The following is a 27806-nucleotide window of genomic DNA, read 5'->3' as shown; positions in this document are numbered from 1 at the left end:
AGCCAGGTGCTGTGTCGGTGTGCCCTGATATGGCTCTGCCCCCAGGCGGCCCTGGCGGTCTGGATCACCATCCTGCGCTTCATGGGGGACCTCCCTGAGCCCAAGTACCACACGGCCATGAGCGATGGCAGTGAGAAGATCCCCGTGATGACCAAGATTTACGAGACCCTGGGCAAGAAGACCTACAAGAGGGAGCTGCAGGCCCTGCAGGGCGAGGGTGAGGTGAGGCCCAGCCCCCAATGGGTCTGTCCGTGTCCTCCCAGGCCCGTTGGAATGGCCGCCTGGCGTCCCCAGCCTCAGGAGCTCCCCAGAAGGAGCATCCTAAAATTGGCCTCTGCCTCACCTCCCTGACCCCACCCCTCCTCTGTCTACCTGTGGGAGCAAATGTGCACACATTTCGCAGACTGCAAAGTGCAGATCATGGCCGGCCGAGATCTGTGCAGTCAGAGGCAGGGGCAAGCTCTGGGCAGCTTCCTGCACTTTCCCGAGCCTCCGTTTTCCTGTCCGTCACAGGGCTGGTGCAGGAAGTGGGGGATGAGAGGGTGGCAGTGTGGGGTATGCCTCGTAAACATTAGCGTGGAGGTGAGCCCAGCCTCTAGCCGTAGCTCTGGTGTCCTTTGCTCTTGTCATTACTTGGGGCCCAGTCATTTGAGCCTGACCTTGTCTGTCCCACAGACACAGCTGCCGGAGGGGCAGAAGAAGAGCAGCATGCGGCACAAGCTGGTGCACTTGACCCTGAAGAAGAAGTCCAAACTGACAGAGGAGGTCAGGGCACACCCTGGAGTGCCCGAGGAGACGCAGGGTGGGGCCTGGCTGAACTTGGGGACCACAGGGAGCCTCTTCCCAGGGGCGTGGGCTGGACCATGTAGGGAGCCACTGGGCAGATAGAAGTGCATGGAAGGGGGCAGTGAGCTCAGGCTGGGGCCAGATCCAGGAGGACTTCCCAGAAGAGGGGCTGGAGAGGGCTGCAGTGGCACATGGTGAGAGGGAGGACATTTCCTGCCAGTGCAGGGACCCAGTGCATTTGATCCAAGGACCGTTCAGACTCTACAAACTTTCTGGGGGTAAGAGTGCCCATAGGGCGTTAACACTACTAATTTGTTTGAACTCTCATTCAGTCACCTGTCCTCTTCTGAGCGCCATCCTGGCCCTGTGTTCTAGGACTGTGCAGGAGGGGAGGGCAGCAGACAATAACCAAGGCATCTGCAGTAGAGGGGACTGGCTCCCTCATCCCCCTACATTCCCACACATCAGTCCCTCTGTCTAAAATTCCTCCTTCCTCTTTTCTGCCTGGGCGTCACCTCCTCCAGAAAGCCTGCCCAGACTGCTCTACAGTAGAGTTGTGCTCCTCCTCAGGGCTTCCATAGTCTGCTTTGCCTCTGCCATTGTCCTCTTCCCCATCCGAGGCTCAAATCTAGTCCTGCAGCCACGTGGCCCCAGATTTGAATGCCAGCTCTGCTGCCGGTATCTGAAGGGCCCGGTTTGGTGGGGGGGGTGGGTGGAAATGCCCACCAGTGGGCTCCAGGGAAGATGGCATGAGAGCATAGCTGTGGGTGTTCCATGGAGGTGAGGCCCTCTTCCACCCCTCCCGCCTGCAGGGGCACGCTTCTACTGCTCCCCTCTCAGTCTGGGCTCTAGGCAGGGTGTGGGCTGGCACGGTGGGTTGTGTGAAAACAGACAGGAGAAATGCATCTGTCAGAACCTAGGCCTGGAGCTGTTCACATGGACACCAGGGCCCCAGGGACTGGAGATGGTGACTGGGTGGTTGGACCCATGTTGTATACTGGTGTCAGAGTTGTGGCCCACCCTGGAGAGATAGGGGTCCCACCAAGAGTCAGAGGAATAGGTCCTTGTCCTGGATGAAAGGACTTCACTGGAGGAAGCGGAGGGTCCAGGGAACCTGCCGAGGAGCCTGGTCCCTAGCAGGCGGCACCAGGCCAGTACTGCCCAACTGTCTGGGCCTCATTGATGCCATGTCAGTTCTGTGCAGGGTCGGGGAGGGGGCAGGGCTGGGGCCATGATGGTGGTGGGGAGCCCACCCTTCCAGCCCTTCTCAGGATCTGCTCTCCAGGGGAGTGGGAGACTCCCGCATGAGCCAGGGACCCCCTCACTTAACCCTGCCCAGGGCTGAGCCTTGTCCCCTCCCCCGTCCAGGTGACTAAGAGGCTGCATGATGGGGAGTCTACGGCACATGGCAACAGCATGCTAGAGGACAGGCCCACGTCCAACCTGGAGAAGCTGCATTTCGTCATTGGCAATGGCATCCTGCGCCCAGCACTCCGGTCAGTGCCTGCGGAGCTGCTGGCTTGGGAGGCAGCCCGCGCTTCTCAGAGTGGGGCTCTGAAGGGCTTCGGGGGCCGAGTTGTGGCCTTGTCACCTTGGCAATGGATGAGGCCAAGCAGGCCTGGGTTTAGCTCTGCTGCTAGCTCCTCATGTGACTTTGCTCAAGTTATTTAATCTCTCTGAGCCTCAGTTCCTTTACCCATAAAGAGGGAATAACCCAGCACCTATCTCCTAGGCATGTGGGCAGATGGAACTCTGGAGAGCATGTCAGGCCCCGCGGTAGGCACAACTGTTCTCATTATCGGATGCATCTCCTGCCATAGGCCCAGTCCTGCCAGCTCTGGCCTATGGGTGGGGTTCCTGCAGCCCGTGTGCCTGGGAACCCTGCAAGGGCCTCCTTTGTTCAGGTCCCTAGGGTGGTGGGGAGGAGATAGGGTGATCTAAGAGGCACCAGCAGCAATAAAGGAATCAACTCAGCTAAGTCAGTGGAGGAAAGACAGCTAGGACTTTGCTGAGGACTCCCTCAGTGTAAGATGGTCAGTTAGGAGAGCTGATCCCGTGAATCTTTGCATGCTCGCTGGGAGGACAGCAGGATAGGGCTGTGGCAGAGACTTGGGCCCATTTCACTGACTGAAACACTGAGGTCCAGAGAGGGGAAGAGACTTGCCTCAAGGCCCTAGTCTCCCTGACCTCCTGCCTTCCACGCATTGCTGCTGGAGGTCAGTTACTACCTCACTGGAGATGGTCAATCACCCAGGGCCACCTGCCTCCAGGAAGAAAAGGTAGCTGCCCAAGGTGTGTTAAAGGGGCAAGAATTTGCCTCCCAATTGTCTCTCAGACCTAAACTTGTCAGTCCTGGAGAACACAGTGCCTGAATCCCTGGGCTGAGTCAGAAGGCTGGGTGTTGAATCTCTGAGGGACTATGGCTAAACCTTCCCTTCATTTGGCCTTAGCTCCCAAGTGTAAGTGAGAAAGCTTTCACTGATCTGTGATGAGATGGGAAAAATATAATGTAAATCTGATTTATCGAAAGAAATGTTTTTGTTCTAAGATTCTACCCTTTCTGCTTTTTGGATATTAAAATTACATTTGCTTTATGAAATGACTGTGATACAGACAGTGGGCAGATTGTGTACGGTGTGTTTTAAATGACCTTATTTGTCATGATAAAAAGCAAGCAACCTCAGAATTAATTTTGAAGTTGCATTGGCCCCTGGGCCCTGAAGATACAGGGAGCTGGGAGCAGCTGATTCAGATAATCGCCCCTTTCTGCCCTGGCCTGCTCTTCTGAGAGGGACACTCAGCCGCGAGCGCCGCCTGGTGGTCATTTCGTTATCGACGTTCTGTCCTTGGTCCTGACCTGGCAGGCAGCGACTTCCCTGGGGAAGCTAGCCTTTATGGAGGATTTACTGTGCCAGGTGTTTTCTAAGCCTTGGCTCATTTTTCTTCACAGAAGACCTTCAAGGAAGGTTGTATCTTTACCTTTAAAGTAAAAACAAAACAAAACTACCTTTATTGCTTTGATCTGATTCACAAAATTAATACATGGCCTCTTAAGTACTGTATTCAAACATTATGGACATATAGCGAATGAAAGTCAAAGCCCTACCCCTTCCACCTCCCAGACAGACTCCCCAGATGTGTTTGCTGTTTCGCTCTTCCAGTTGCCATCAGTAGAAATTGTCCCTGCTGCCGTGACTGTAGGCAGGGCTCGGAGAGGGCAACTCACCTGCTTAGGTCACCCAGCTGGTGAGGGACAAGGCAGGGACATCCCATGCTTCTCATCAAGGTGATCACCAGCATGCCCCAGAGCCAGAGGTGCACCTCTCTCTGGGTCCTGGGGACCTGGCTGTGGATCTGGATTGGAGTCAGGAGCATGCTTTGTGCCTGATGCATCTGCCTCCAAGGCCAGACCCTCTTCATGGCTCCATAGCCTTCCCAGGCCAGCCACAGGCTGCTGCCTCCTGGGTGGTCCAGGGCAAGCAGGAGAGGACAGCATGTTGTGTGTCCCACCAGTGGTGGGCGGGGCCGGGCTTCTCTGAGGCTGTCTCCCTTCCTTGCTTCTCTGCCTGCCTAGGGATGAGATCTACTGTCAGATCAGCAAGCAGCTCACTCACAACCCCTCCAAGAGCAGCTACGCCCGGGGCTGGATCCTCGTGTCTCTCTGTGTGGGCTGCTTCGCCCCCTCCGAGAAGTTCGTTAAGGTAGGGAGGCTCTTGGCCTCCTGGGGCAAGAATGGAGTCCAAGGAGAGAACAAGGGGAGGAAGCACTGCAGGGCTCAGCAAGGAAGTCCTGCCTGGGCCATCTCCTCCCAGACCACAGCGCACCCCCTCCCACCCCGCCCCGCCCCATCCTGGCCCTCCTCCCAGGCTCCAACCCTTCACTCTCTTCTCCACTCAGCCTCTTTCTATTTAGGAAGAGACTGAGTTTGACAGCAGCATCTCCAGACCCTCCACTTAGGGTCTTGGAGCAGGCCCTGTGGTGGGTCTCAGGTCCCTTCCTTGACTGCACTTCAGTGCCAGGCCCTGGGTTCTGGGGACGCAGAAGCAGAGCGGGTCACAGCAGGACCAACCCCACTGGCCAGCGCCATGAGGAAGAGAGTGCTCTCCCAGTCGGAAGGAATCAGGGAGGTGGGCCTAGCAATTAGGCCAGGAGAAGAGAGGGGGAGTGGTGTGTGGGGTGAAGCAGGACACACAGCTGAGACTGGACAGGGTGAGAAGAACATGGTGGCCTTGTTGCCAGCCTGAGGCACATGGACTCGATCCCAAGGACAGCAGAGCGGAGCCCCAGAAGGAGTGGAGGGACGTGGATGACTGGGCCTCAAGCCAGTCCCGAGTGTGTGTGCAAGGGCTGGAAGCAGGAGACCTGGTGGCTGTTGTCACATTCTCGGAGGGGAGGCTGGAGTGGGGGTCCCTCAGCCAGTCCTCTGTCTGCAGTACCTGCGCAACTTCATCCACGGGGGACCGCCCGGCTACGCTCCGTATTGTGAGGAGCGGCTCAGGAGGACCTTTGTCAACGGGACACGGACGCAGCCGCCCAGCTGGTTGGAGCTGCAGGTGTGGCCCCGGCCCCACCCAGGCATGCGTGCATGTGTGTGTGCACGTGTGGGCTTGTGTGTATCTAGTGCACTCCAGTGGCCCAGAAACATTCCCCACTCTAGGATTCTATGGTCCTTTAAGTTCTGGAATCCCAGGCTTGTTGGAACAGGAAGGCGCCCGATGGACTCCCATCTGTTTCACAATCAAAGTGACTTGGGCAGGGGATTCCCTCTGTGTCTTACTAGCTTCATCTGTACTGTTGCAGTGATAACACTCATTCCCTAGGGTCTTGTGAGGGTTGCATGATGTGAGGGCAGAAGCCCCCGGCCTGTGGCAGTGCTCGGCCTCCCAATCCCAATGCCCAGGCTCAAGGCATTAAAGGTGCTGTCAGGGCGGGGAATACTGCAAGGCTCCCTGGGCACCTGTGACCAGCTGTCGGGATATCCTGGTGGGATGCCAGGGTCTGAGGCTCTGGGCCAGCTCCAACCCTCTAGGAGCAGGGAGCTGGGAAATCCAGAGGGCGTGAATAGATCTGCAGTGAAAAGATCCCCACAAACCCTCTTTGGTCGTTTTCAGGCCACCAAGTCTAAGAAGCCCATCATGTTGCCTGTGACATTCATGGACGGGACCACCAAGACCCTGCTGACCGACTCGGCCACCACGGCCAAGGAGCTCTGCAACGCGCTGGCTGACAAGATCTCGCTCAAGGACCGCTTCGGGTTCTCCCTCTACATTGCCCTGTTTGATAAGGTACGACCTCTATGCAGCGCCCCCTCCTGGCACCACCCTGGTTCCTGTTCTGGGTCCGCCATGCACTGACTCAGGCCATCTCGAGCGATTACCTACCTTCCTGAGCCTTCGTTTCTTCTCAGCCACTGCTAACTCTGCCTCTGCCCAACTCATTAGGAATGTGCAGAGCATCTAGAAATCTGGTGGTGCAGTAGTAGCTGGACACCCAGAGCTCGCTTCTGTCACGTACCTGGGCTGAATCAACCCTCCCCTGGTACTGGAGAGAAAACAAGGCAGACATGGACCTGTGTGGGGGGCATGGAGCTACTTAACTCTCTGAGATTCAGTTTTCTCATTTGCAAATGGGAATGTACATTTCTGTCAGTTTTCTATGGTGGTTTCTGTTTGCTTGTTAATGACCACCTAGAGTGTGTGTAACCCTGGGCACATCTGGGCTGGGGGTGGATGATTTTGCCTCCACACTCAGCAATGCCACAGATAGCAGAGATGCCCATCCCCCCACCACTCCGGCAGGGTCCAGGGACAGAACCACATTACCCAACAGTTTGCCTCAGTTTTTCTCACCTACACATAGCTCCCATGTTTTCAGTGGCCATTTGTCCATCCGGGTTTCCCATAAGTCTTACATTAGGAAATGGGAAAGCCCACAAGGCTGTGCTGGCTCAGAGCCCATGGCTGGGATCCAAAGGTCTGATCCGCTTCCTGGGTGACCCGGACACATCCCTGCTTTTCTCTAAGCCCCAGTTTTCCATCTGAACAAGAACACTTGGCACCGTTGATGGTTCTTTGTAAGTCCTTCCCTGCCTGCTCAGCTTTCCACTGGGTGACCCCCAGCCTTGTGCCTGCAGGTGTCCTCCCTGGGCAGTGGCAGTGACCATGTCATGGATGCCATCTCCCAGTGTGAGCAGTACGCCAAGGAGCAGGGTGCCCAGGAACGCAATGCCCCCTGGAGGCTCTTCTTCCGCAAAGAGGTCTTCACGCCATGGCACAACCCTTCCGAGGACAACGTGGCCACCAACCTCATCTACCAGCAGGTGGTGCGAGGGGTCAAGTTTGGGGAGTACAGGTGTGAGAAGGTGAGTGACCATGAATCTTCTGCCTGATCTTGCTCGGCTCACAGCCCGCTATGTTCCAAATCTTGACTGAATGTTACTGTCTGGGACCCACCATTAGCTTCTGTGGAGGTTAGCCTGACTGAGGTTGCTTCTAGATTAACTCTGTCCACGGGGATGGGGCCTTTGAAGCCCAGTGTGAACTCTGCCTGTGGAAGGTGTCCACGCTTCTGCAGTGCTTGTGCCTGGTACAGAGTCTGTGCTTCAGAATGTGCTGTCTTGTTCTGCCTGCATCCAGGAAACCCTGTCCTTTAGACCAGAGTTTGCAAATGTGTCCTCTCTTTGTCTCCTTTTAAAGGACAGGAATGAAATGGAGTAGTAACTCGTGTTATGTTATTTTTGATGGCGGTGATGATGGTTCTCATGGTGCTTATGAATCTGTTGATGACAGTGATGGGGCAGTAAGGAAAAGGTGATGGAAAGGAAGAGGGTGGGTGGTGACGGCAGAGGAAGCACCGGTAGACGTGTGGTCAGGATAGTGGTGGTGATGATGATGGTGCTGAGGATGTGGAGGGGTTGGTGATGGTGACAGTGGTCATGGTGGTGGGGAGCTGACCCTCACCCAGAAGGCATGAGTATAGCCATATCAGTTGTTGAAATTCTGAAATGCTTTGAATGGGCTGGGAAGCATGTACTGCCCCTCAACACCCCCAAGAGCCTTTCTCTCTTCCGCTTCTGCTGCAGCCCTGGTGAGTCCCAGGTTGCCATGTACCCTCAGGCAGATGAGGGACAAATGCCCAGTCCCCATCACCTGGCCCTTGAAAGCCTCTGCGGCACAGCCTCCTTGTCTCTCACTACTGGGGCCATCCCAGGGAGGGGTGGTGATGGAGAGGGTAATGTGTGCCCACCCCTCACTCTGACAGTACCAGCAGTGCCAGGGCCTCCCTTCTCCCAGGCAGCCTGTCAGTCCCCGTCGCTGGCTCACGGGCTAGGAATGTGGTGATCAACCCCTCACCAACAGCTGGGCCGGCCTCTCTGGGTTAGCTGATGTGCCTCTGTGCTGGTACGAAGGGCACCCAAGAGAAGGCAGGGGCGTGGTCCTGACCTTGGGGAGCTCATGGTTCCACTAAGCAGACAAGAACTTCTGGGGAATCCGTGAGAGCACAGTTTCCCAAAGCCTGGGGTCGACAGCTCCAGGAGGCAGGGCCCTGGGGCTTCGGGGTCAGAAGGGCTTCCCTGAGGGTGTGCGAACAGCACCCTCCTCTCCCTCCCCACCTAGGAGGATGACCTGGCTGAGCTGGCCTCCCAGCAGTACTTCGTAGACTATGGCTCCGAGATGATCCTGGAGCGCCTCCTAAACCTCGTCCCCACCTACATCCCCGACCGCGAGATCACGCCCCTGAAGACACTTGAGAAGTGGGCCCAGCTGGCCATTGCTGCCCACAAGAAGGTAGGAGGACAGGGCGGGGTCTGGGGAGAGGGACTCTCTGGTGACCCTGGCTGGGAGGCAAGGATCCAGACAATCAAAGAGGTCAAGCTCTCACTGGACGTGTGTCTGCCCGCAGGGCGGCTGGGAGACAGGATGGTACACTCTACCTCCTGCCTCCCCAGCAGCTTTTCTCTGCCATGGATATTTCACTTGTGTCCTATGCTGTCTACTCTGGGCTGGTGCCAGGGACATAGAGATGGATCAAATCCAGCCCTGTGGCCTCATGAGAGAAACCACGGACATTGGGATGGGAGGGGGGCACCCTGCACCGGGCCGCAGCTGCATGCTAGAGCTGCAGCTCAGGAGTGTTGGTGCGTGCTGGGAGAGCTTCTAGGAAGCCCGCCCTCCTTTTTGCCTAAAAGGGCTCTGGCCCAGCTTCCTGCCCAGAGAACTTTAGGGACAGACCCCTCGACCCCTTGCTTGAGGCTCCGGGCTCATAACCACCCCTGAGTAGCTCTTTCCAAGCTAAGGGGCCTGCCCAAGTAGTCGAGGAGGGGTGGGCTGGCTGCTGGAGGGGACCCACAGGCCTCTCCGTACTCCTGACCCTAGTTGTGGGAGACCAGAGTCATCTTCGCACACAGGATCCTGGGGTCTCTGCAGACGAGCAGTCTTTCAGCTTTCTATACCCCATGCCCTCTTCCCCAACCAGGGGCCCCATGTGCCTCTCCCACCCAAGTCTTGCCTTCCCTGGTGAGTTGCCCACAAGCCTCCCCTCCTCTCTGAAACTGCCCCACTCCCTCTCTATATCTAGGCCTGGCTCTGCCACCAGGCCCTCCCCTTTCCTGCAGTCCCCTGCAGAAGAGATGCGAGTTTTCCTTCTAGCCCTCTGTCTCTTTGTCCAGGCAACCCCCTGCTCCTCACCTCTCCCTCCCTGTCACCTGCCGAAGCCTGTCCACTCCACCTCGCAGATAGTTTCCAACCTTCTTCCCCTGCCCCCCACCTCCCCAGAGCCTCCTCAGTGTTCACTGTTGTCATGCACTTGGCACATTCTGGGCTGGCTGCCATTGCTCATTAATTGGTTCTGTTTGGGGTGCTTGCCATGTGTCTGGCACTGTACCAGGCCCTGCGGACACAGCCGTGAAGGGAACAGAGGTGGTCTCTGCCCCTCATAGCCCACGACTGAGTTTGCTGTGTCTCTCCCTCGGACCAGAGCCTGTTGGCCCGTGTTCCATATCCCAGATGCCTCCTCCTCACCCCTGACTTTGGGCCTTGCACACATGTGGGCCAGGACTGTGGGCTTTTCTGTCACGGCTGAATTGGGAGCTCCCTGCAGGTGTGACCTGTGGAGTGATGGGGTTGGCTGTGGGCTAATGGTGTGTGACAAGGCCATGTGGCACAGGAGGACACCTTAGTTCCAGGGCTTTCCTGGGCTGGGGGCCAGAGACGTTGGATTTCCAGACAGAGCTGATGTGATATCTTTTCCCCCCTGTCCATCCCCCTTAGGGGATTTATGCCCAGAGGAGAACTGATGCCCAGAAGGTCAAAGAGGATGTGGTCAATTATGCCCGTTTCAAGTGGCCCCTGCTCTTCTCCAGGTTTTATGAAGCCTACAAATTTTCAGGTACCCCCTCGGCCCTCCTGCCTCCCCGCCTTCCTCCTCGCCCTCTCCCACCCAGCACTCTGGCTCCAGACCACCACGGAAGGGAGGGATGGCCTGAGCCAGACTCCAGTCAGCCCAGCTTCGCCTGTGGGCTTGCTTGCTCATTCCAGGTCAACAAGTGCAGGGTGGCTCCTGTCTCCCCACAGTCTAGGTGCTTAGCAGCACTTTGGGTGAGACGATGGAAGGCCTGATGACATAATTCAGCATCTGCCGTGTACAGAGGCAGGCGGCCCAGAGTCTAGGCTGCACTGACTCTGCGCTGTGGACATGACAGACACAAACCCACATGGGCCGTTGGCTCAGCCATCCTTGGGGCCGAGTGACCGGGCACCTGCTCCATGCTGGGCCCTGTGCTGGTGTCAGGCGTCACAGAATCACCAGATATCTGACTGGAGGGAACCTTGGGGCTCAGCTGATTCCCTTCCCATAGCCCACCTCCTTTCAGGACAGAGACTTGTCCAGAGCTTCACGATGAACAGAGGCAGGGCCAGGAGCTCTCAAACAAGTTTCCTGATGTCAGCACTGTCTTCCCACTGCAATTTGAATTTTGACTTGTAGGGAGGTTGCGTTCTCCAAGGCCCAGTTTCCCCATCTGTAAAATGGAAATCTGTTTCGCTCCCTGGGGGGCATGAGGACTGGGAAGGGCTGTGCTGTGAGTGGGGCTGCCTCCCTGTCACTGCCTTGGTCTCTGCCCCAGGCCCCAGCCTCCCCAAGAATGACGTCATCGTGGCGGTCAACTGGACGGGAGTCTACTTCGTGGACGAGCAGGAGCAGGTGCTCCTGGAGCTGTCCTTCCCCGAGATCATGGCCGTGTCCAGCAGTAGGTTAGTCCAACCCCTCCCATGCCTCCCTTCCGTGCAGAGCAGGCTGTCTGACAAGGCACGAAGACCCGCAGCAGGGAGGTGTCAAGCCCAGTGCTCTGATTCTGCACTGTCTGAAGCAAGAAGGGGCAGATGGAGACACAGACTGACAGAGGGGAAAGGAGAGGGCTCCTGGAGCTTTCCTGGGGGCCCAGCGGCCTTTAGGGAGTCGCTGCCTCATAGAGGAGGTCACTGAGGTGCAGAGACATGTAGTCTCCCGTCCCGGTCCCACATGCTCAAGCAGTTTGGGCTGCCCTGTGCAGACCTCTCAGGCACCTACCACCCCGCCCCGATCAGGGCCGAGCGGCCTTTATGGGGCATCACTGGCATTCAGAGATGGGTGTAGGCAGCTAGGAGGATGGCAAGGGGCAGTCAAGTGTGTACAAAGAGGGCCTGGCCTGGGATCCTGGGGCTCAGGTGGGACTCACATCCATGTCCTTGCCCCTGAAGTGGAGCTTTTAACACTTGCCTTTGATAACAGTGGTGAGGACTCAAAGTAACCATCCGTGGGAGAGCTCTGGAAACTGAAAGGTGTGGGCACACTAGAGCAGTGGTGAGAGGGGTTCCTGGAATAGCCCCGTGTTCCCAGCAAGCCCTCCCCAGATCCCTGGCTTAGGAGAATGTCTCTGGGCAGCATCTGCTGTGGGCTGGGGCTGGGCCTGTGCTGAGCACAGGGACGTAGGACGCTAACATAGGCCTTGCCCTCTTGCAGCCCCCGTCAGTTGAGGGAGGAGACAGACATTGAATGGGCTATTTTAAGGCGAGGACCAGTGTGGTAAGGGCTGTGGGAGGGCAAGGAGGACTACCTGGAGGAAGGAGTATCTAGGCTGAAATCTGAAGAGTGAGTAGGAATTAGATAGCCAAAGGGAACTAGGCCGGCCCCTGCAGACCTCGCTCTGCACCAGGTGTGACTTTGGCAGAGCCATGTCTCACGCAGGCGGGACCGTGTCTGACTGGGCTGGCCTTGGTCTCCTTCAGGGAGTGCCGTGTCTTGCTCTCGCTGGGCTGCTCTGATCTGGGCTGTGCTGCGCCTCACTCGGGCTGGGCAGGACTGACCCCGGCTGGGCACTGTTCTCCGTGTTGGTCCTGCAGGGGAGCGAAACTGGTAGCCCCCAGCTTCACGCTGGCTACCATCAAAGGGGATGAGTACACCTTTACCTCCAGCAACGCTGAGGACATCCGTGACCTAGTGGTCACCTTCCTGGAAGGGCTCCGAAAGAGGTCTAAGTACGTGGTGGCCCTGCAGGACAACCCCAACCCTGGTGAGTGGCTCCTGGCACAGGGCGCCAGGCCCTGAGGCTCATGGGCATCAGGCAGATCACATACCTTGGCCTTGGCCTGGCATTCAAGACTGCCAGTGCTTGTTACTACCCCTCCCAGATACCCTTGGCTTCACCTGGACCAAAAGCCAAATTCTGCACCCTCCCTCTGTGCCCCATGGGGAGTCTTCCTCTCCTGCCCCTTCCACACTTACCACCCATCACCTTCTCCAGGTGATATCAGGGGTTCCTCCTCAGTAGTCTCCAAACACCCACTGCCTTCAAGTGATGACATCAGCAATAGCTACTCTCACTGAGCCCTCCCCAGGCCTCCAAGGTTCTGGGCAGAGTTTGGAAAGGACAGAGGTAAAACGGACTCTGGCCCTCCTCTCAGCTGGGAGAGGAGCTGGAAACAGTCCCTGTGACAGTGCCGTGACCAGGGAAGCCCAGAGCCTCTGGGTGGCTGGAGGGGAGGCCCCCGGGCAGCCTGGGGCTCAGGGAGAAGATATGTGTGGGCAGAGTGTTTGAGGCAGAGAGGAGAGGACAGACCCAGTACAGAGCCTGGAGAAAACACAGCATGTCTGGGAGCTGCAGATAGTGTGGCTGGGCTGGCATAGGTGAGGAAAGGGAGGAAAGGCAGAAGCGAAGGGGAAGAAGTCAGGAAACCCAGCCCACAACAGCCCTGTGAGTGTGTTGAAGAGGGTGGGCTTTCTTCCCAGGGCAATGGGGAGCCAGAGAAGGCTCGTGAGCACAGGAGTATCCCCTTCCAATGGCCATGTCTGTGTGAAGGGTTGTGGCAAGGTGGAGGCAGGGTGACCAGCAAGCAGACACGAGAGAGGCAGGGCCTCAGTTATTCAGTGGGGAGGGATACCTTATAGGTCATCAACCCAAATAAAGATGTTCCAATCCAGCCTCTCTCTCTGCCCCCACCTCTGCCTCCCAGCCGGGGAGGAGTCGGGTTTCCTCAGCTTTGCCAAGGGAGATCTCATCATCCTGGATCATGACACAGGAGAGCAGGTCATGAACTCAGGCTGGGCCAACGGAATCAATGAGAGGACCAAGCAGCGTGGGGACTTCCCCACCGACTGCGTGTATGTCATGCCCACTGTCACCTTGCCACCGCGGGAGATTGTGGTATGTGGCTTGGGGGTGGCAGATGGATAGGAGTGTCCTCTGGGTCTCTGTCTTCTTTCCATATCTGTAAAATGGAGTGAGGAATTAAAATAGATTTATGGTTTGCAGGTCCTGTGAAGAAGATCTGGGGGTCTTACAGGACCACAAACTTTGAGCTGGGGAAGCTGTCAAACCTGTGCTAGGTGGTGAGGGGCCTAGAAACTGCATCAGATGAGGAACTGCTGGGGGTGAGGGATGCGAGGAGAGTGGGGAAGGGAAGCATCACCTCGCACTGCCTGTGAGCAGAGCTGGGAAGGAAGGCCATGGCCCTTCTGGATCGCAGCCCTGAAGACTCAGAGCCCAGCTTTGCAGGCAGTTCTGAGCTAGGCACTGCTGACTGGGCAGTTCTCTCACCACATCCCCCTACTTCAGCCAGGCTCAATGACAGACCTGGCCTGCTTCGGACACAGGATATTCAGGAAAGGATCCTGAGTCCAGCATGATGGGGGCCACAGTGCTTCAGAGATCCCAAAGAGGGAAAGGACTCCTGGGGTCAGAATGGGGTGAGGGTCAACCCCATGGCGGCAATCTTCCCCAGCCCCAGTCCAGATGACTCTGAGCTTTACCATATTGATCCCAGGAGCCCCAGGTGAAGAGCTGACTTCAGACTCCTGTTTCTTGGTTTCTAGGCCCTGGTCACCATGACCCCTGACCAGAGACAGGACGTTATCCGCCTCTTGCAGCTGCGGACAGCAGAGCCTGAGGTGCGCGCCAAGCCCTACACGCTGGAGGAATTTTCCTACGACTATTTCAGGTGATGGGGAAAGCGTAGAGGGGGACTAGGAGAGTGAGCCATGGGCTTCTGTTACTGTAGTCTGTGTGGTGGGGTTGCCTTGGGATGCTCCTGCCTGGGGGCAGGGAGAGTGTCAGAGGGAGCAGGGGAACAGTTTGTTGAGATAACCCTTCCTGTGTTATTTTATCCTTCTTTCATTTAATATATTGCAACTGTGGTGTGGCCATCCTAGATGGGGTCCTGGGCACTCATGACCAGTGCCTGCCTCACCAACTCACAGTCCTGGTGGGGAGCTAGGCACAAAATTGGGCAGCTGTGATTGTGTGTGCCCAGCATTGTGGTGGGGATGCTGGGGGATGGAGGTGGGGTTGGAAGATAGGCTTTCTGGAGGAGGTGGCGTCTGAGCTGAGCTATATAGGAGGTGACCCAGCAAGGCCAGAGCAGAGAAAGCAGAGAGGAACAGAGGGGAGGAGACCATGGAGGCGGGCAGGGTTGGCTTTCTAGCTGAGAATGTAAGGTCCAGGGAGGGCTGATGACTCACCCCAGGTCAGTCTGTGCAACAGAAAGAGTAGGGCCTTCTGCCTCCATACACAGGTGGGAGAGGGGCGGGTCTTTCAACCTGGGGGTCAGTGCCAACTGTGTTGTGTCAGGCCCCCACCCAAGCACACGCTGAGCCGGGTGATGGTATCCAAGGCCCGTGGCAAGGACCGGCTGTGGAGCCACACACGGGAACCACTCAAGCAGGCACTGCTTAAGAAGATCCTGGGCAGCGAGGAGCTCTCGCAGGAGGCCTGCATGGCCTTCATCGATATCCGCACCTGTGCGGGTGGGCACCATGGGCCCCAAGGAGGGGGACTTCCAGGGAGGGGTTCGCTAGGCCCCTGCCTCTAGGGTTTCCATCCAGATACCTACTTCCTTCTGAGGGGCCTAGTTGGGTCGTGGGCAGTGTGGAAGGCTGTGGATCCATTTGCCTGGCACCAACAGTGTGTGAGGGGCAGCCTCATCCATGGTCTCCTGTGACCCTGTTCTTCGGTTCACAGATGCATACCGTGTCATGTGCTAGGCCAGGCATGGAGACATAGCTGTGACCAGGCCCAGTCCCTGGCCTCATGGCACTTACAGCTAAAAAGGCAGACATGCTGATCGGGACTGTGCTGTGATGGGGCGGAACTGATGTGGGCTTGGAGGAGGGCAGGATGGCCTTCCTGGAAGAAGGTGTATCGAGGCTGAGATCTGAGGACTGAACAGGCCCTAGTCAGTCAAAGGGGAGATGAGTGGGGAGTGTTCCAGATGAATGAGCATTCCTGGATGGCCTGAATCACAGAATGATGCAACATGCAGAGGTCTAGAAGGAAATCTGAAGATGTGGGCTGACTAATGAAGGGTTCCCAAGTCCTGCTAAGAAGCTTGGACTGTATCCCAAGGCCATGAGGAGCGCCTACGTGATAGGATGGCACAGTCAGATTTGTGATTTGGAACATCCGCCCTGGTTGCTGTGAGGACTTTGGATATGGGGTGGGGACGAGGTGGGATCACTGGTGAGGCGGTGGTCAGAGGAGTGGAGGAGAGGGAGGGCAGTCAGCATAGAGAGTGGGGTGGGTGGGTCAAGCCCATCTCCTGAGTGAGTAGTCTGAGGCCTGGGGTCACACCCCGTTAAAGAGTGTGGCCTGCTGGGTCAGTGTCCCCCACCCCCTGCTCCCACTGGTTGCAAACCCTTCCTTGACGGCTCCCCACCCGTGCTCAAGTACATGGGCGACTACCCATCCAAGAGGACGCGCTCGGTCAATGAGCTCACTGACCAGATCTTTGAGGGTGCCCTAAAGGCTGAGCCCCTGAAGGATGAGGTGTACGTGCAGATCCTGAAGCAGCTGACCGACAACCACATCAGGTGGGTGGGAGTGGTAGGCGGGTGAGGGACGTCTTCCGCCACTAGTGCTCACACATGACAGGGAGTGCCCTCCCTCCCGAGGCAGCAGCTGGCTCACCTGGCAGCAGTCCTTCCTCACTCAGGACAGGGAGCTGCCCTCGAGCCCCCTCACGTCCCACCTCTGCCTCAAGGCCCGAGGTCAAGAACCAAGAGGTGGTGGCTGTGCCCTCAGAATCGGTCCTTCTCCAAGTTTAACAGCACCAGCTCCTCCTAAACTTCCTGCCACTCACTGCTGAAACTCCTCTTGACACCTCTTCGCAGCCCAGACTCCACTGTCAGCCTGCAGGTTCTGCCCATGAGCCAGTGTCTCAGCCTGGCACAGGCTGTGTCCTGCTGGCCGGCAGCTGGAAGCTCTGGCTGAGAACTCACACAAGCTGAAGGGGCTGAGTCCCAGAGTGTGTTACTTTCTCCCTGCCGGGCCGGTCCTCGGCAGGAAGGGGACGTCAGGCCCATGCTAAGTGTCAGAGACTGAGAGAAGCCCCACCCTTATGCCCAGATCCCCAGTTCCCTCCTCAGCTTTGCCATTTTCTGCCTCTCTTTCAAAATTTACCACTCAACCTTACATCAGATAGCTTCACGCTGCCAAACCACAGCCTGCATTTATCTCCTTTTTTGCGCACCAGAATTTGCCTCAGCCTTCAAAACTGAGATCAGAGGTCACCTCCTCCTAGAAGCCCTCTGTGCTTCTCTCCTATCAGGCCCAAGGACTCAGAGTGGTGCCTGAGGGAGACCAGGGCCTGGTCTAACTCTGTGCTATTCAAGAATCCATGAGTTAAAGAGCTTCTGCCCGAACAAGGATCACACACTGCTTCCATCTCGCCGGGAAACAAAATCTTAGCTGGACCAAGAGTGCTTGGTTGAGACAGCTGGCTTTCATTCTGGCACAAGCACTGGCTGGCCGGCCGTGTCGTCACTCACGGAGTGGCCCACCGCACTCTGACTAGCACTAGCAGGGTCTGGCTGTCAGGGAGCTGGGTCACAGCCGGCACGCACTGCCACGGTGAGGAGCCGAGGGATGTCCTGCTCCTCGGGGCCCTCAGACCCCTGGCTGGCCTCTTCCGGCAGGTACAGCGAGGAGCGGGGCTGGGAGCTGCTCTGGCTGTGCACGGGCCTCTTCCCGCCCAGCAACATCCTCCTGCCGCACGTGCAGCGCTTCCTGCAGTCCCGCAAGCACGGCCCGCTCGCCCTCGACTGCCTGCAGCGCCTCCAGAAAGCCCTGAGGTACGGCCCCGCGGAGCAGAGGCAGCAGGCACAGAGCTTGGGGCAGGGGTTGGGAGGTGTTCCCAGCCACACCGGGCTTGTTGGTGTCCCCTGGGGATGAGGACGTGACCACACAGCAGGTGGCATATGTCCCTGGGGTAGCACAGCTGCCAGCCAGCCTGATGTGGTGCCCACTCGGGACACCTTGGTGTCTGGCTGCTCAGAGGGGCTGAGGCAGGCCTTGTGGTCTGCTGGGGAGGCAGGCCCCTGGGCCGCACCTCCTGTTCTGCAAAGCCCCCTCTGTCCTCTGCCTTGTTCTGTCCCCTCCACAGCCCTAGGTGGGGTGCTCTTCTCCTCTCATCCTACAGTTGAGGAGCTGGAGGCTCTGAGAGGTTATGTGACTGTCACCTGGTAGGAAGTGGTGGACAAAATTAGAATTGGGACCTGGCTCCAAAGGTCCCCCTGCTCCCTGCTCCCCATGGCCCAATGAACCTGCTGCCTCCTGACTGCTCCTCCATCCATCTCCTGGTTTTCAGAAATGGGTCCCGGAAGTATCCCCCACACCTGGTGGAGGTGGAGGCCATTCAGCACAAAACCACCCAGATTTTCCACAAGGTCTACTTCCCTGATGACACTGATGAGGTGAGGGCCTCTGGTCACTGAGGGCTTCTTGGTCACTGGATGCTCCTGAAGGGCCAGGCCGAGGACACAGGGAGCAGTCCTGATGCCTCTCCCCTGCCTTCCCCACATGTGCCCCCACCCTCCGTCTCCTCAGCGGAGTCAGGGCTCAGCTGAGGGTTAGAGACTCCTGAGTCAGGAGGCCTGGGGTTCCCGGTCCAACCTCCTGTTATCTCCAGCAGCTTCCCTCTCTCCTAGGAGTCTCTGGCTCAGAGAAAAGTGCTCTCTGCCTCAGAGCTGAGGTCTGTGCCGGTGCCACCTCCCTCCTCTGGCTCTGTACCTGGGCCCAGGCCCACCTGCCCCTGCCACCCAAGCCTCCCCATTGCCCTGAGCCCACTTCCCTGCAGGCCCCTTCCTTCCTCCTCACCAGCCTGGTTGTGGGTCTCCTTGACCAAAGGTCCTGTCTGTCTTCCCATTGTGCCCATTAGGTCAGGCTGCTGCTTGACTGCTGCTCCCCGCTCCATCTTAGCACAGGGTCTCATTCAGAGGAATGAGTCCAGCACTGAACCTTCTAGCTTAAAAAGCAGTTTTAAAAACTTTAGAGACTAGAAACTCGGAAATGCCATAATAGGATTCCAGTGTCAAGGACAACAAATCAAGAAATCCTTTCCTGTCCTTCCAGTGGAAGGTTAAATGAAGCAGTGCCCTGACCTCCACCCCAGGCTCCTTCCCCTCTCTCCTTTTTCCTCCCTTTCTGGAATTTGCTTTCTTCTTCTTCCAGCCTCTCTCCTCCCAAACACCCTGCCCATCTGTGCTCCCTGGCCCCTCACCCCCATGCCTGCATAGCCAGGCCCAGAACCCTGGAAGCAGAGGCCAAGTCTGTGTGGGGGATGGGGAGGACACAATCTGGGAAGGTCCAGACAGGAGTTGACTTCTTCCTTTTCTTAAATGCCATGCCCAGCTCTAGACCCATGGGGAAACCCCTCTCTTGGAGGGTGGCCTCCGTGGGAGGGGAGGGGAGAGGATGGGAGGCAACAGGAAGGGGCTCAATTATAGTTGCAGACAGAGGGATGCAGGGGGCCCCAGCAGAGGCCTTGCTAGAGCCAAGTAACTGCTCCTTCTCCCAATACTCCTCAGGCCTTTGAGGTGGAGTCCAGCACTAAGGCCAAAGACTTCTGCCAGAACATCGCAGCCCGGCTGCTCCTCAAGTCCTCAGAGGGATTCAGCCTCTTTGTCAAAATCGCAGACAAGGTGGGTTGTGGATCCCTGGCTTCCTATCAGGCCACTGTCGGTCTGTCTGTTGGAACATTTGCTTGGGCTATAGGAGCTAGGAGCTTGTGGGGCAGCAGGGAGGGGAGAGAGAATGGGGGAGGGAGGAGAGAGAGGAGAGAGTTGTGCTTGCATGTGGCACCAGGGTCCCTCTCCTTCTTATGTCCCCTTACTTATAGCAGCTTCCTTCAAATCTTGCTCTTCTGGTGCATAGCAGAGCACGGCCTCGAAACTCTTGGGAGCCATGTGGTACTTTATGTTCTGGATACACCAGGCTCAGCACTCTGCCACAACACACATGTACTTCCAGATTTGATTTGACTGGTCCTTCGGCAGCCTTGCTGAGACCGATTAACCGTCGAAATAACCCTTGAAAGGAGGGTGATTATCCCTCACCTAACAGATCACAAAACCTGGACTCAGGTTAAGTAACTCATCCAAAGTCGCACAGCAAGGATGCAGACCCAATCAGGTCAGACTCCAAGGCACAGGCCCCTGTCACCATAACATACTGTTCTCCCCCGCTTCTATGTCCGTGGAGGTCAAGGGCCCAGTTTTAGAACCTCTTCTTGTGGGAAGGCTTCCCTCACCACATCAGGTAGATCAGGGGCTCACCCACAGTTTCCTGTGTACCCATGTCTGTCTCATTTCACAACTGTCCCCATGCCAGACGTGGGGGACCTGGAGAGGATCTTAGTGAGATCCTGGACCCAGAGGAGCTTGGGGCCCGTGGGAGGAGCAGGTCACGGATGCTGCAGAATGTCCAAGGGGGGAATAGGCCCCATTCTTGGTCTTCTCCCCAGGGTCTAGGGAGCCGTATAGTCAGTGTTTGCTGAATGACAAATGGAATGACTGTCACTCTGGGCAGGAAGTAGGCTGTGTTCTGGAGACATTCAATAGGCACAGTCAGGGCAGGGCAGGACACCCCTTCTGGCTGTAAGAATAGCAACCAGGAGGACCTTGGGTGGGAGAGTGAGAAAACTCAGTACTGCTGGAACTAAAATGAGTGAACTGCAATGCACATGTCCCTAGGTCATCAGTGTCCCTGAGAATGACTTCTTCTTCGACTTTGTTCGACACCTGACAGACTGGATAAAGAAAGCGAGGCCTGTCAAGGATGGTAACGTGAGGCCCGGAGCAGGGCAGGTGCTGGCTCAGAGCCATACTTCGAGGTCCACCTGGGTGGGACCCGAGCTTGGGCCTCCTCCAGGGCTGGTGCTGGGTGACCCTCTATGCTGGGAGACCCTGGGTGACCACCTGCCTTCTGCCACAGGAATCGTGCCCTCACTCACCTACCAGGTGTTCTTCATGAAGAAGCTGTGGACGACCACAGTGCCCGGGAAGGACCCAATGGCCGATTCCATCTTCCACTATTACCAGGTGAGCCCCCTCGCCCCTCTCTGTGGTGGCTGCCTCCATGCACTCCTGTCCTTGCCAGGAGAGGGGTCTGTAACCACAAGGCCCCCAAGAGATTCCTGCTGGGATCCTCGGGACTGGCTCCACCTCACACTCTTCTTCTTCCTCAGGGCCTTGTACTTTCTTCTGAGCTCTTAATCCCCACCTGTTCATACCCTTCTCTTGATGAGGGTCCTCTGAATTCTGTCCTCTGAATTAATTCCAGGGTCTGCTGCTCTACCTGGGTGTATCTGGGTGTATCTGAGGCCTGTGTGAATCTGCAAACCCTTTCCAGCACAAGCATGTGCCTGTGGGAAGCCGGGCTGGCAGCAGCGGGGAGCCCTCTCTTCTGTATCTGGCACTTTTCACTCATTTTGCCCTTCCAGCAAACCCCAATAAGCAGGCATATTGTTCCCATTTTATAGAGGGAGAAACAGACGCAGAGAGACTAAGTGACGTAATTATGATGACAGGGCTGGTGGAACTGGGGTTTGGTTCTGTGTCTTCACAATGGCAGACTCGGCAACCTTTTCTGGGCTAGCCCATTTACCTTTACCATTTACCTGTGGGGCAAACGGATGAGGATGCTGGGAAGGCTGGAGGAGGCAGGGCTGGTGGCTACTACAGTAAAGAGAACCTTGGCCTGGGAGTCTGCAAGACTCCTTCACACGTGAGCTCCGCCTCTCCCCACAGTGCCCATGTAGTGACTGGCAACATGAATGTCAGCTGTCAGTTCCCCCAAGGCAGAAACCCCCATTAGCCAGACAACTCCCTCTCCCCCCTTTCCCCTGTCCCAAATCATTCACCTGATGACTTCACCTCCCAAATCTCTCTTCAACCCATCCACACCTCTCCATTACCACCTGTACCTACTCTGGTCAGTGCATCGTCTTTTCTTGTCTAGATGAAGCCAGTAACATTTCCCCTGACCTCCCCTGTCCATTTTTGCCCTCTTTGAATCCATTCTCCACAGGAGGTCATCATGCTTTCAGGACCCCTCTCAGTGGCTTCCTATGGTTCCCAAGGTAGAAACCTAAATCCTGACTGTGGCCCTGCCTGGGGGTGCCACTAGCTACTTCTGCTACCTTATCTTATATCCAGCACCCCATTGTTCATGTTCTCAGGTGTGCTAGGGAGGCTTTTTAACACTCTCTCTTTGGGAAGCTCTTCCATAGGTTCTTTCCTTCACCTACAGAGCTTTTAGATGTTTTTTCAATCATAAGGGAGGTCTTCCGTCTTCCCAAGACTAGATCAGTTCAACTAGTTATATGCTGTTATAGCACAGAGAAGATTCCATCAAAGATGATAATTATACATTGATTTGGGGGGATGGTTGTTCTGGACTAAAACTACAAGTTCTAGGAGAGTAGGGAGGATAGATGTTGTTGCTTAAAGGGCCTGGCTCATAGTAGATGCTCAACGAGTCTGTGTCAGCTTGGTGGACGGGTGAATAGGCAGGGACTCAGTGAATGAATAGGTGAGAGAATGGATGGTGAATGAATGTAGGGTGGCCCTTGGGGGGCAGATAGATGGACAAATGGGAAGTGGATGTAGGTAGGTGGAACCATCTTGGTGGACGGATGGGTATGGATGGGTAGATAGGTGGGTGCGTAGATGAAAAGGTAAATGGGTAATAATTGACTCAGGTGTCTAATCTGCAGTGTGTCCTTAGGTCAGCCTCAGTTTCCCTGTGCTTCAAAGAGTGGGTGAGACAGTTGTGAGGCTGTGGGCAGTGTTGGCCCTTTAGAAGCTTCATCTTTGCTTTTGGTCCACTCTTCATCCTCTGTTACTCTGTTTCTGGGTCTGGAAGTTCAGAGTGGGGAACAGCTGGTGCTGCTGATGAAACCAGCAGGTCTCCAGGGAATACAATGGGAGGAGGAGGCCAGCCTGAGAGGCTTTTCTCAAGGAAGGACAAGCTTAGAAGGTTAGGGGTGTGGAACAGTCTCAGGTTCTTCAGCTGGTCACTTGCTGAAATACAGGGAGAGGAAAAAATATTCATACGTGGCTTTGCTTTCTGACTGTAACGGGCTGCATCTGTGCAGGCATGACTCCTCCTTCCCTGTGCTGTGCCGTCTTCCCTGGGGGCACGGTGTCAGCTGAGGCTGGGGAGACAGGGAGGCCCAAATGTGGGGTAAGGCCATGGAGCTGGCTCAGGCTGGTGTGGGGGGGTCGGGGGGCACCTGATTCCTCCAGTTCCTTGTGCACCTATGCCCAACTCTACCCTGGCAGGAGCTGCCCAAATACCTCCGGGGCTACCACAAGTGCACGCGGGAGGAAGTGCTACAGCTGGGGGCCCTGATCTACAGGGTCAAGTTCGAGGAGGACAAGTCCTACTTCCCCAGCATCCCCAAGCTACTACGGGAGCTGGTGCCCCAGGACCTCATCCGGCAGATCTCCCCTGATGACTGGAAGCGGGTGAGTATGGAGGAGGCAGCAGGACTAGGGACACTGCTGAATGGGTCTCTGGGCCCCCCACGGGTCAGGGGGAAGGTGCTGGCCAGCAGCCCAAGGAAGTCTCTCTTGTGGCCCCTGTGCATGAGGGTGACACCTTCCCATCTTCCCTTCCACTTGCTTTAGTATCCAGTCTTCCAGGCAAAGGACTCACCTGGCTGCTTGGGAGAAATCTGTTCTATCCTGGTTACCATGGTGACCTGATTGCACTTGATACTCTTTGGCCTACTTGCTTAGGGGAGGGCGTGGAGGGGAGGGAGATCAGGATTCCATTAACTGGGATAAGAGGCGAGCCCTTCCTGGCCTCCAGGACCCTCAGGGCCCGTGACAGCTAACAGTGCAGGTGGGTTAGGAGTGACGGGAGAGGCCTCTGACCCATGCTCCCCCGGCAGTCTATCGTCGCCTACTTCAACAAGCATGCAGGGAAGTCCAAGGAGGAAGCCAAGCTAGCCTTCCTGAAGCTCATCTTCAAGTGGCCCACCTTTGGTTCAGCTTTCTTTGAGGTGAAGGTATGTTATGGGTGGCTTCTCAAGTGTGGGGAGTCAAGGAGTGGGGGCAAGAAGGCACAGAAACTCCTCCCCAGGAGGAAGCAGCCACGGCCTCTGCCACCTGCACTGGCAAGGAAAGGAGGGAAGTACCCTCAGCTTTGTACCACCTAGGTGTTTCAGCCTGGGGACATGAGGAACCACCAGGAGCTCAGCCTGGGAGGGGAGGCAGATAAGTAATGGAGAATGAACTGTGCTGTGTGTGACAAGGGGGAGTCCTCATCAAGGTGGGGGGAGTCTCAGAGGCCTACCCAGACATTGAAGGCTGAGGGGCAACACCTTCATTTTCCTGGAAGACTCTGGGGAGAGCTCCTGGCAGAGGGCCTAGCATGAGCACAGGAAGTGCAAGTGGTTGAGTATGGATGGGTGTAGGGTATGAGGCACACAGACTGTGGTGAGGCAGCTTGGCAAACAGGCAAGGGGGTTGGGTTTCCTCCTGCAGGTGGTGGCCGACCCTGGAGGGTTCTGAACAGTGTTGATGGGGCCAGAAGTGCACTCTGACTGCAGGGTGGGGGTGGGGGTGGGGCTGAGAGGCAGGGGTGAGGCAGGAAAATGGTGGACAGGCTGGCAGGAGAAGTGTGGGGATAGGTCAGGATGGAGAGGAGGGGATGGCTTGGTTACATATCTTGGAAGGGGGCCTTTTGAGAAGTCTGGCTATGCAAGGAAGAGAGGGAGGCACAGAGATAAGCTGGAGGCAGGGGTAGGGTTCAGAGAGGGTTTTTAAATATGAAAGGCATTTGGGCTGAGAGAGGAGATAGCCCAGACTCCTAGAGGAGCAGGAGTGAAGGGATAAACTGTCACCAGGAAGAGTGGGGGATGGGGTCATTTGGGGACCCATAAAGGGACCTGGGTGGCACCGAGGGCCCAGCAGAGGTGGGAACCATGAGGCTGTGGCAGGGTTGCCAGCTCTGCTACATGCCTGGCATCAAGCAGGCAGCAAGAGAGGGCAACTTAGTCCTAGCACTCAGCTTTTCCTGCTCTGGGCTGCCCCAGCTAGAGCTGATGGTTTCTGGCTCTCTTTGCTAGCAAACTACGGAGCCAAACTTCCCTGAGATCCTCTTAATTGCCATCAATAAGTACGGGGTCAGCCTCATCGATCCCAGAACCAAGGTGAGCACTGACAGGGGAGAGCAGGGTTGGGGAAGTGGACTTCTCTGCCTGTACCTCTAACAACAGTCTCGGGACCCAACCCCCAAAGAGCCCCTGCCAGCCACCATCCTCACTTGATCTGCCCTCTTGGACATCCATCTTGAGAGGCTGTGTTTGCTTTGACCATTTCCTTGCCTGCTCCATCAAAACTGCTCTCCTAGAGTTATTAGCCAACGCCTTGCTACTCAGTCCACTGAACTTTTTAGTACTTGGCCTGTAAGCATCACTGGACCCTACCAACCACCCCTTCCTTCAACAGTGCTCTCTGTCCCTATTGGTCAGGATGGCAGGCTGCATGCTGGCAGGGGAGGGGGGCAGGGTGTAACCACTGCTCACATCCATGGGCCAGAGCAGTCCTCACCAAGGGAATCAGGAAGCACAGTCCTACTACATACCCAGGAAGGATACAACTGGACCATTGGCCACCACCTTCTGCTTGTGCTCATGTGCCCCACATTCCTGGTTTTTCTCTTATCTCTCTTGGTCGTTCTTCTCACATACTTTAATGGGATTCTTCTCCACCCACACATATCATGCTCCAGAGGCTGTCCTTGTCACCTTCCTCCTCCTCAGGACCCCCTCATTCATGATCACCGTTGCAGATTCTTCCAGCCTCTCCAATTTCCAGTTCCAGCTCCACATGCCCCAAAGCCTCCCAGACTTCCCTGGGTGTCCCACCATCTGGCCCCAAATGAGGCAAGGAGGCCAGAGGTATCTGCTTCCCCCAGCAGCTCCATGGCAGAGCTGGCTTCTATCTTCTTGCCCCGTATCTTGTCTGAGGGCCCAAGGCCTTTCCAAGGGGTGGTGTCTGTGAGCTAGAACTCAGGGAAGTGAGGCCAGAGGGTCCAGACAATACTGCTTCAGACTTTCTCTGCTTCCCCAGGACATCTTGACCACTCATCCATTCACCAAGATCTCCAACTGGAGCAGTGGCAACACCTACTTCCACATCACCATTGGGAACCTGGTGCGCGGGAGCAAACTGCTCTGTGAGACATCACTGGTGAGAGCTCTTCTGTTTAGGCCTGGTGGGCTTCCCTGCTTTGCCTACAGCTCCAGCTATCATCTGTCTCCAGAACAGACAAGAGAGTGCCTGGCTTGGCCTGAGATTGGGATCAAGGGTCAGACTGGGCCAAAGTCAGGTCCCTCTGAGGATCAGCTTAGGTCTGGGAAAGGGGCATAATTTAGGGCTGAGGAACAGACCCCTCATTTAATAATTATTTGTTGAATGACTTTAGTACTAATCTGGGGACTAAGACTTTAGCCCCTGAGTTCAACAGTGGACACATTAGCAATGAGGTTTCTTCGACTGAGCCAAACTTCAAAGGCATGGCTCAACTGGTAGAGCCTTTAGAGTCAGTCCACTGACTAAGAGATCTATAAGCCAGGGCCTTCACGTGGGGTCGTAACAACTTAGAACCTTAGAGATCTGGTGGGATGTGTCCATCCCTTCAGGTGTACAGCTGGGGAGACTGAGTCCAGAGTAGGACAGGATTCTCCTTTGTCCAGGGCTCTACCCTCTGCAGTTTCCTGGGAGTGTTCTGGGTCTCAGTGCGCTGGTCCTGTCACACTTTTTGCTCTGTTTATCTTCTTGCTCCTGTTTCCAGGGCTACAAGATGGATGACCTCCTGACTTCCTATATTAGTCAGATGCTCACAGCCATGAGCAAACAGCGGGGCTCCAGGAGTGGCAAGTGAACAGTGAGGGAGGTGGTGCTGGCTTGGGCCCATCAGCTACCTCTGCAGGTGGGGGAGGACTTTGCCATCTGGGCAGGGAGGCTGGGTCAGGCAGCCACCACTGATTATATCAACTTGGCTTCCTATCCTCCTTCCAGCGAGGCAGACTTGCTGGGATGCAGAACTCCCCTTGATCTACTGCTAAGGGTTGGTTCTAGTCCCAGCTTGCCGTGGCCTTCCCAGTTGTAAGAGCGTGTGCTCCTTGGATGCCTTTCTTAGACCCGTCCTACCATGTGACCTCTTTTGACTCTCTGTGCACCACTGCAACAGGGAATCAAAAGGACAACTTGATTCTCCGTACTGGGACCCACAAAACCAAGAATATTCTGAAACCTAAGGGACTGGCTTAGTTCCTGTACATCCAGGATCCTCAGCTGGGATGGGGGAGACAGACTACTTTTATATATTGTAGTGTGAGTGCTGAGCCCCTGTGCTGGTTTCCCCTGATCACCTCAAGGTATAAAGTATGTGTTTAATCTTCTGACCCTATAGTGTCCTTGCTGGGGGAAGGGGAGAGAATGGGGGAGTGTGTATGGGACAAAGACAGGGTCCCGGGGGGAGTGGCTTGTGTAAGTATCTCCTTTGTCTGTGTGTGGAGGGCTAAGCTTGTCTGGGTTTGGGGGTAGGGGTGCCTGAGCCCAGCGCGGGCTTGAAAGGGGCTTAAAGGGACTGGCTGGGACCAGGGTGGGGTGGGAGGAAATGTTGGGACATCAGTCTGAGAGGTAGGGACCTAAGTGTGCAGGGGCTGGGGATCTAGAGGAAGAATCAGCTTCTGGGCCTTAAGGAGGGCCAGTGGAGCCAGAGTGGCCCTTGCATCTGGTCAGAAACATCTCCTTAGTTCCCAGATGGTGCTTTGGATTAAAGCCCCATGTCCTGAGAGTGCCTATAAAATGTTACTTTGTGACCAGGATGATACAAGCAAGTGGGGCTATCTGGGACAGTATGGGGGGAGGGTCTTCAGACAGGGAAGGTGTCAGGTGAGGGTGGGGCATCCTCCTAGACTGTGGCTAGGAGGAGCGCCTGCCCAGAAAAGCAACAGTGGAGAATCCTCTCGAAGAGGGCATGTTTCTGATCAGCCCCAAAGGTCCCCTAATACAGCAGCAGAGCAGAATCCTTAAGTGTCCTGGGTCCTCTGCATCTGGATGCCCAAACACTCCACAGGGAATGCTATTCCCAGGCTACCTGTGTGGGAGGGGCTGCTTGTGACAATGGAGGACTCAAACCAGACAGCCCTGCTTCCTGGGGTAACCATGTGCTGTCGGAGACAGCTTTGCCCCAC

General features: G+C 56.2%; 1 protein-coding gene across 3 annotated transcripts in view; it reads left to right on the top strand.

Moving 5' to 3' along the window:
• Positions 1-27011, top strand: part of MYO7A (myosin VIIA) — an 83592-nt gene extending 56581 nt beyond the window's left edge. The window contains exons 24-48 of one of the 3 annotated variants that reach the window (XM_044258470.1): positions 46-222; positions 676-765; positions 2155-2282; positions 4361-4487; positions 5220-5339; positions 5898-6071; positions 6920-7147; positions 8403-8573; positions 10056-10173; positions 10910-11036; positions 12165-12334; positions 13275-13465; positions 14134-14258; positions 14888-15045; positions 15972-16125; positions 17230-17385; positions 17901-18006; positions 19120-19233; positions 20284-20371; positions 20525-20631; positions 22876-23061; positions 23490-23606; positions 24669-24752; positions 25675-25794; positions 26399-27011. In XM_044258470.1, coding sequence (XP_044114405.1) covers positions 46-222; positions 676-765; positions 2155-2282; positions 4361-4487; positions 5220-5339; positions 5898-6071; positions 6920-7147; positions 8403-8573; positions 10056-10173; positions 10910-11036; positions 12165-12334; positions 13275-13465; positions 14134-14258; positions 14888-15045; positions 15972-16125; positions 17230-17385; positions 17901-18006; positions 19120-19233; positions 20284-20371; positions 20525-20631; positions 22876-23061; positions 23490-23606; positions 24669-24752; positions 25675-25794; positions 26399-26488 — 3426 coding nt within the window. In that variant the 3' untranslated portion in view covers positions 26489-27011. Of the gene's footprint in view, positions 1-45; positions 223-675; positions 766-2154; positions 2283-4360; positions 4488-5219; positions 5340-5897; positions 6072-6919; positions 7148-8402; positions 8574-10055; positions 10174-10909; positions 11037-12164; positions 12335-13274; positions 13466-14133; positions 14259-14887; positions 15046-15971; positions 16126-17229; positions 17386-17900; positions 18007-19119; positions 19234-20283; positions 20377-20524; positions 20632-22875; positions 23062-23489; positions 23607-24668; positions 24753-25674; positions 25795-26398 lie in introns of those variants that run through there. The other 2 variants (XM_044258471.1, XR_006385657.1) reach the window with 2 other exon arrangements.
• The last annotated feature ends 795 nt before the right edge of the window (positions 27012-27806 follow it).

This window comes from Neovison vison, chromosome 7, assembly GCF_020171115.1.
Source record: "Neovison vison isolate M4711 chromosome 7, ASM_NN_V1, whole genome shotgun sequence".
Lineage (NCBI taxonomy): Eukaryota > Metazoa > Chordata > Mammalia > Carnivora > Mustelidae > Neogale > Neogale vison.
This window is presented reverse-complemented; position numbering and strand designations above follow the sequence as displayed.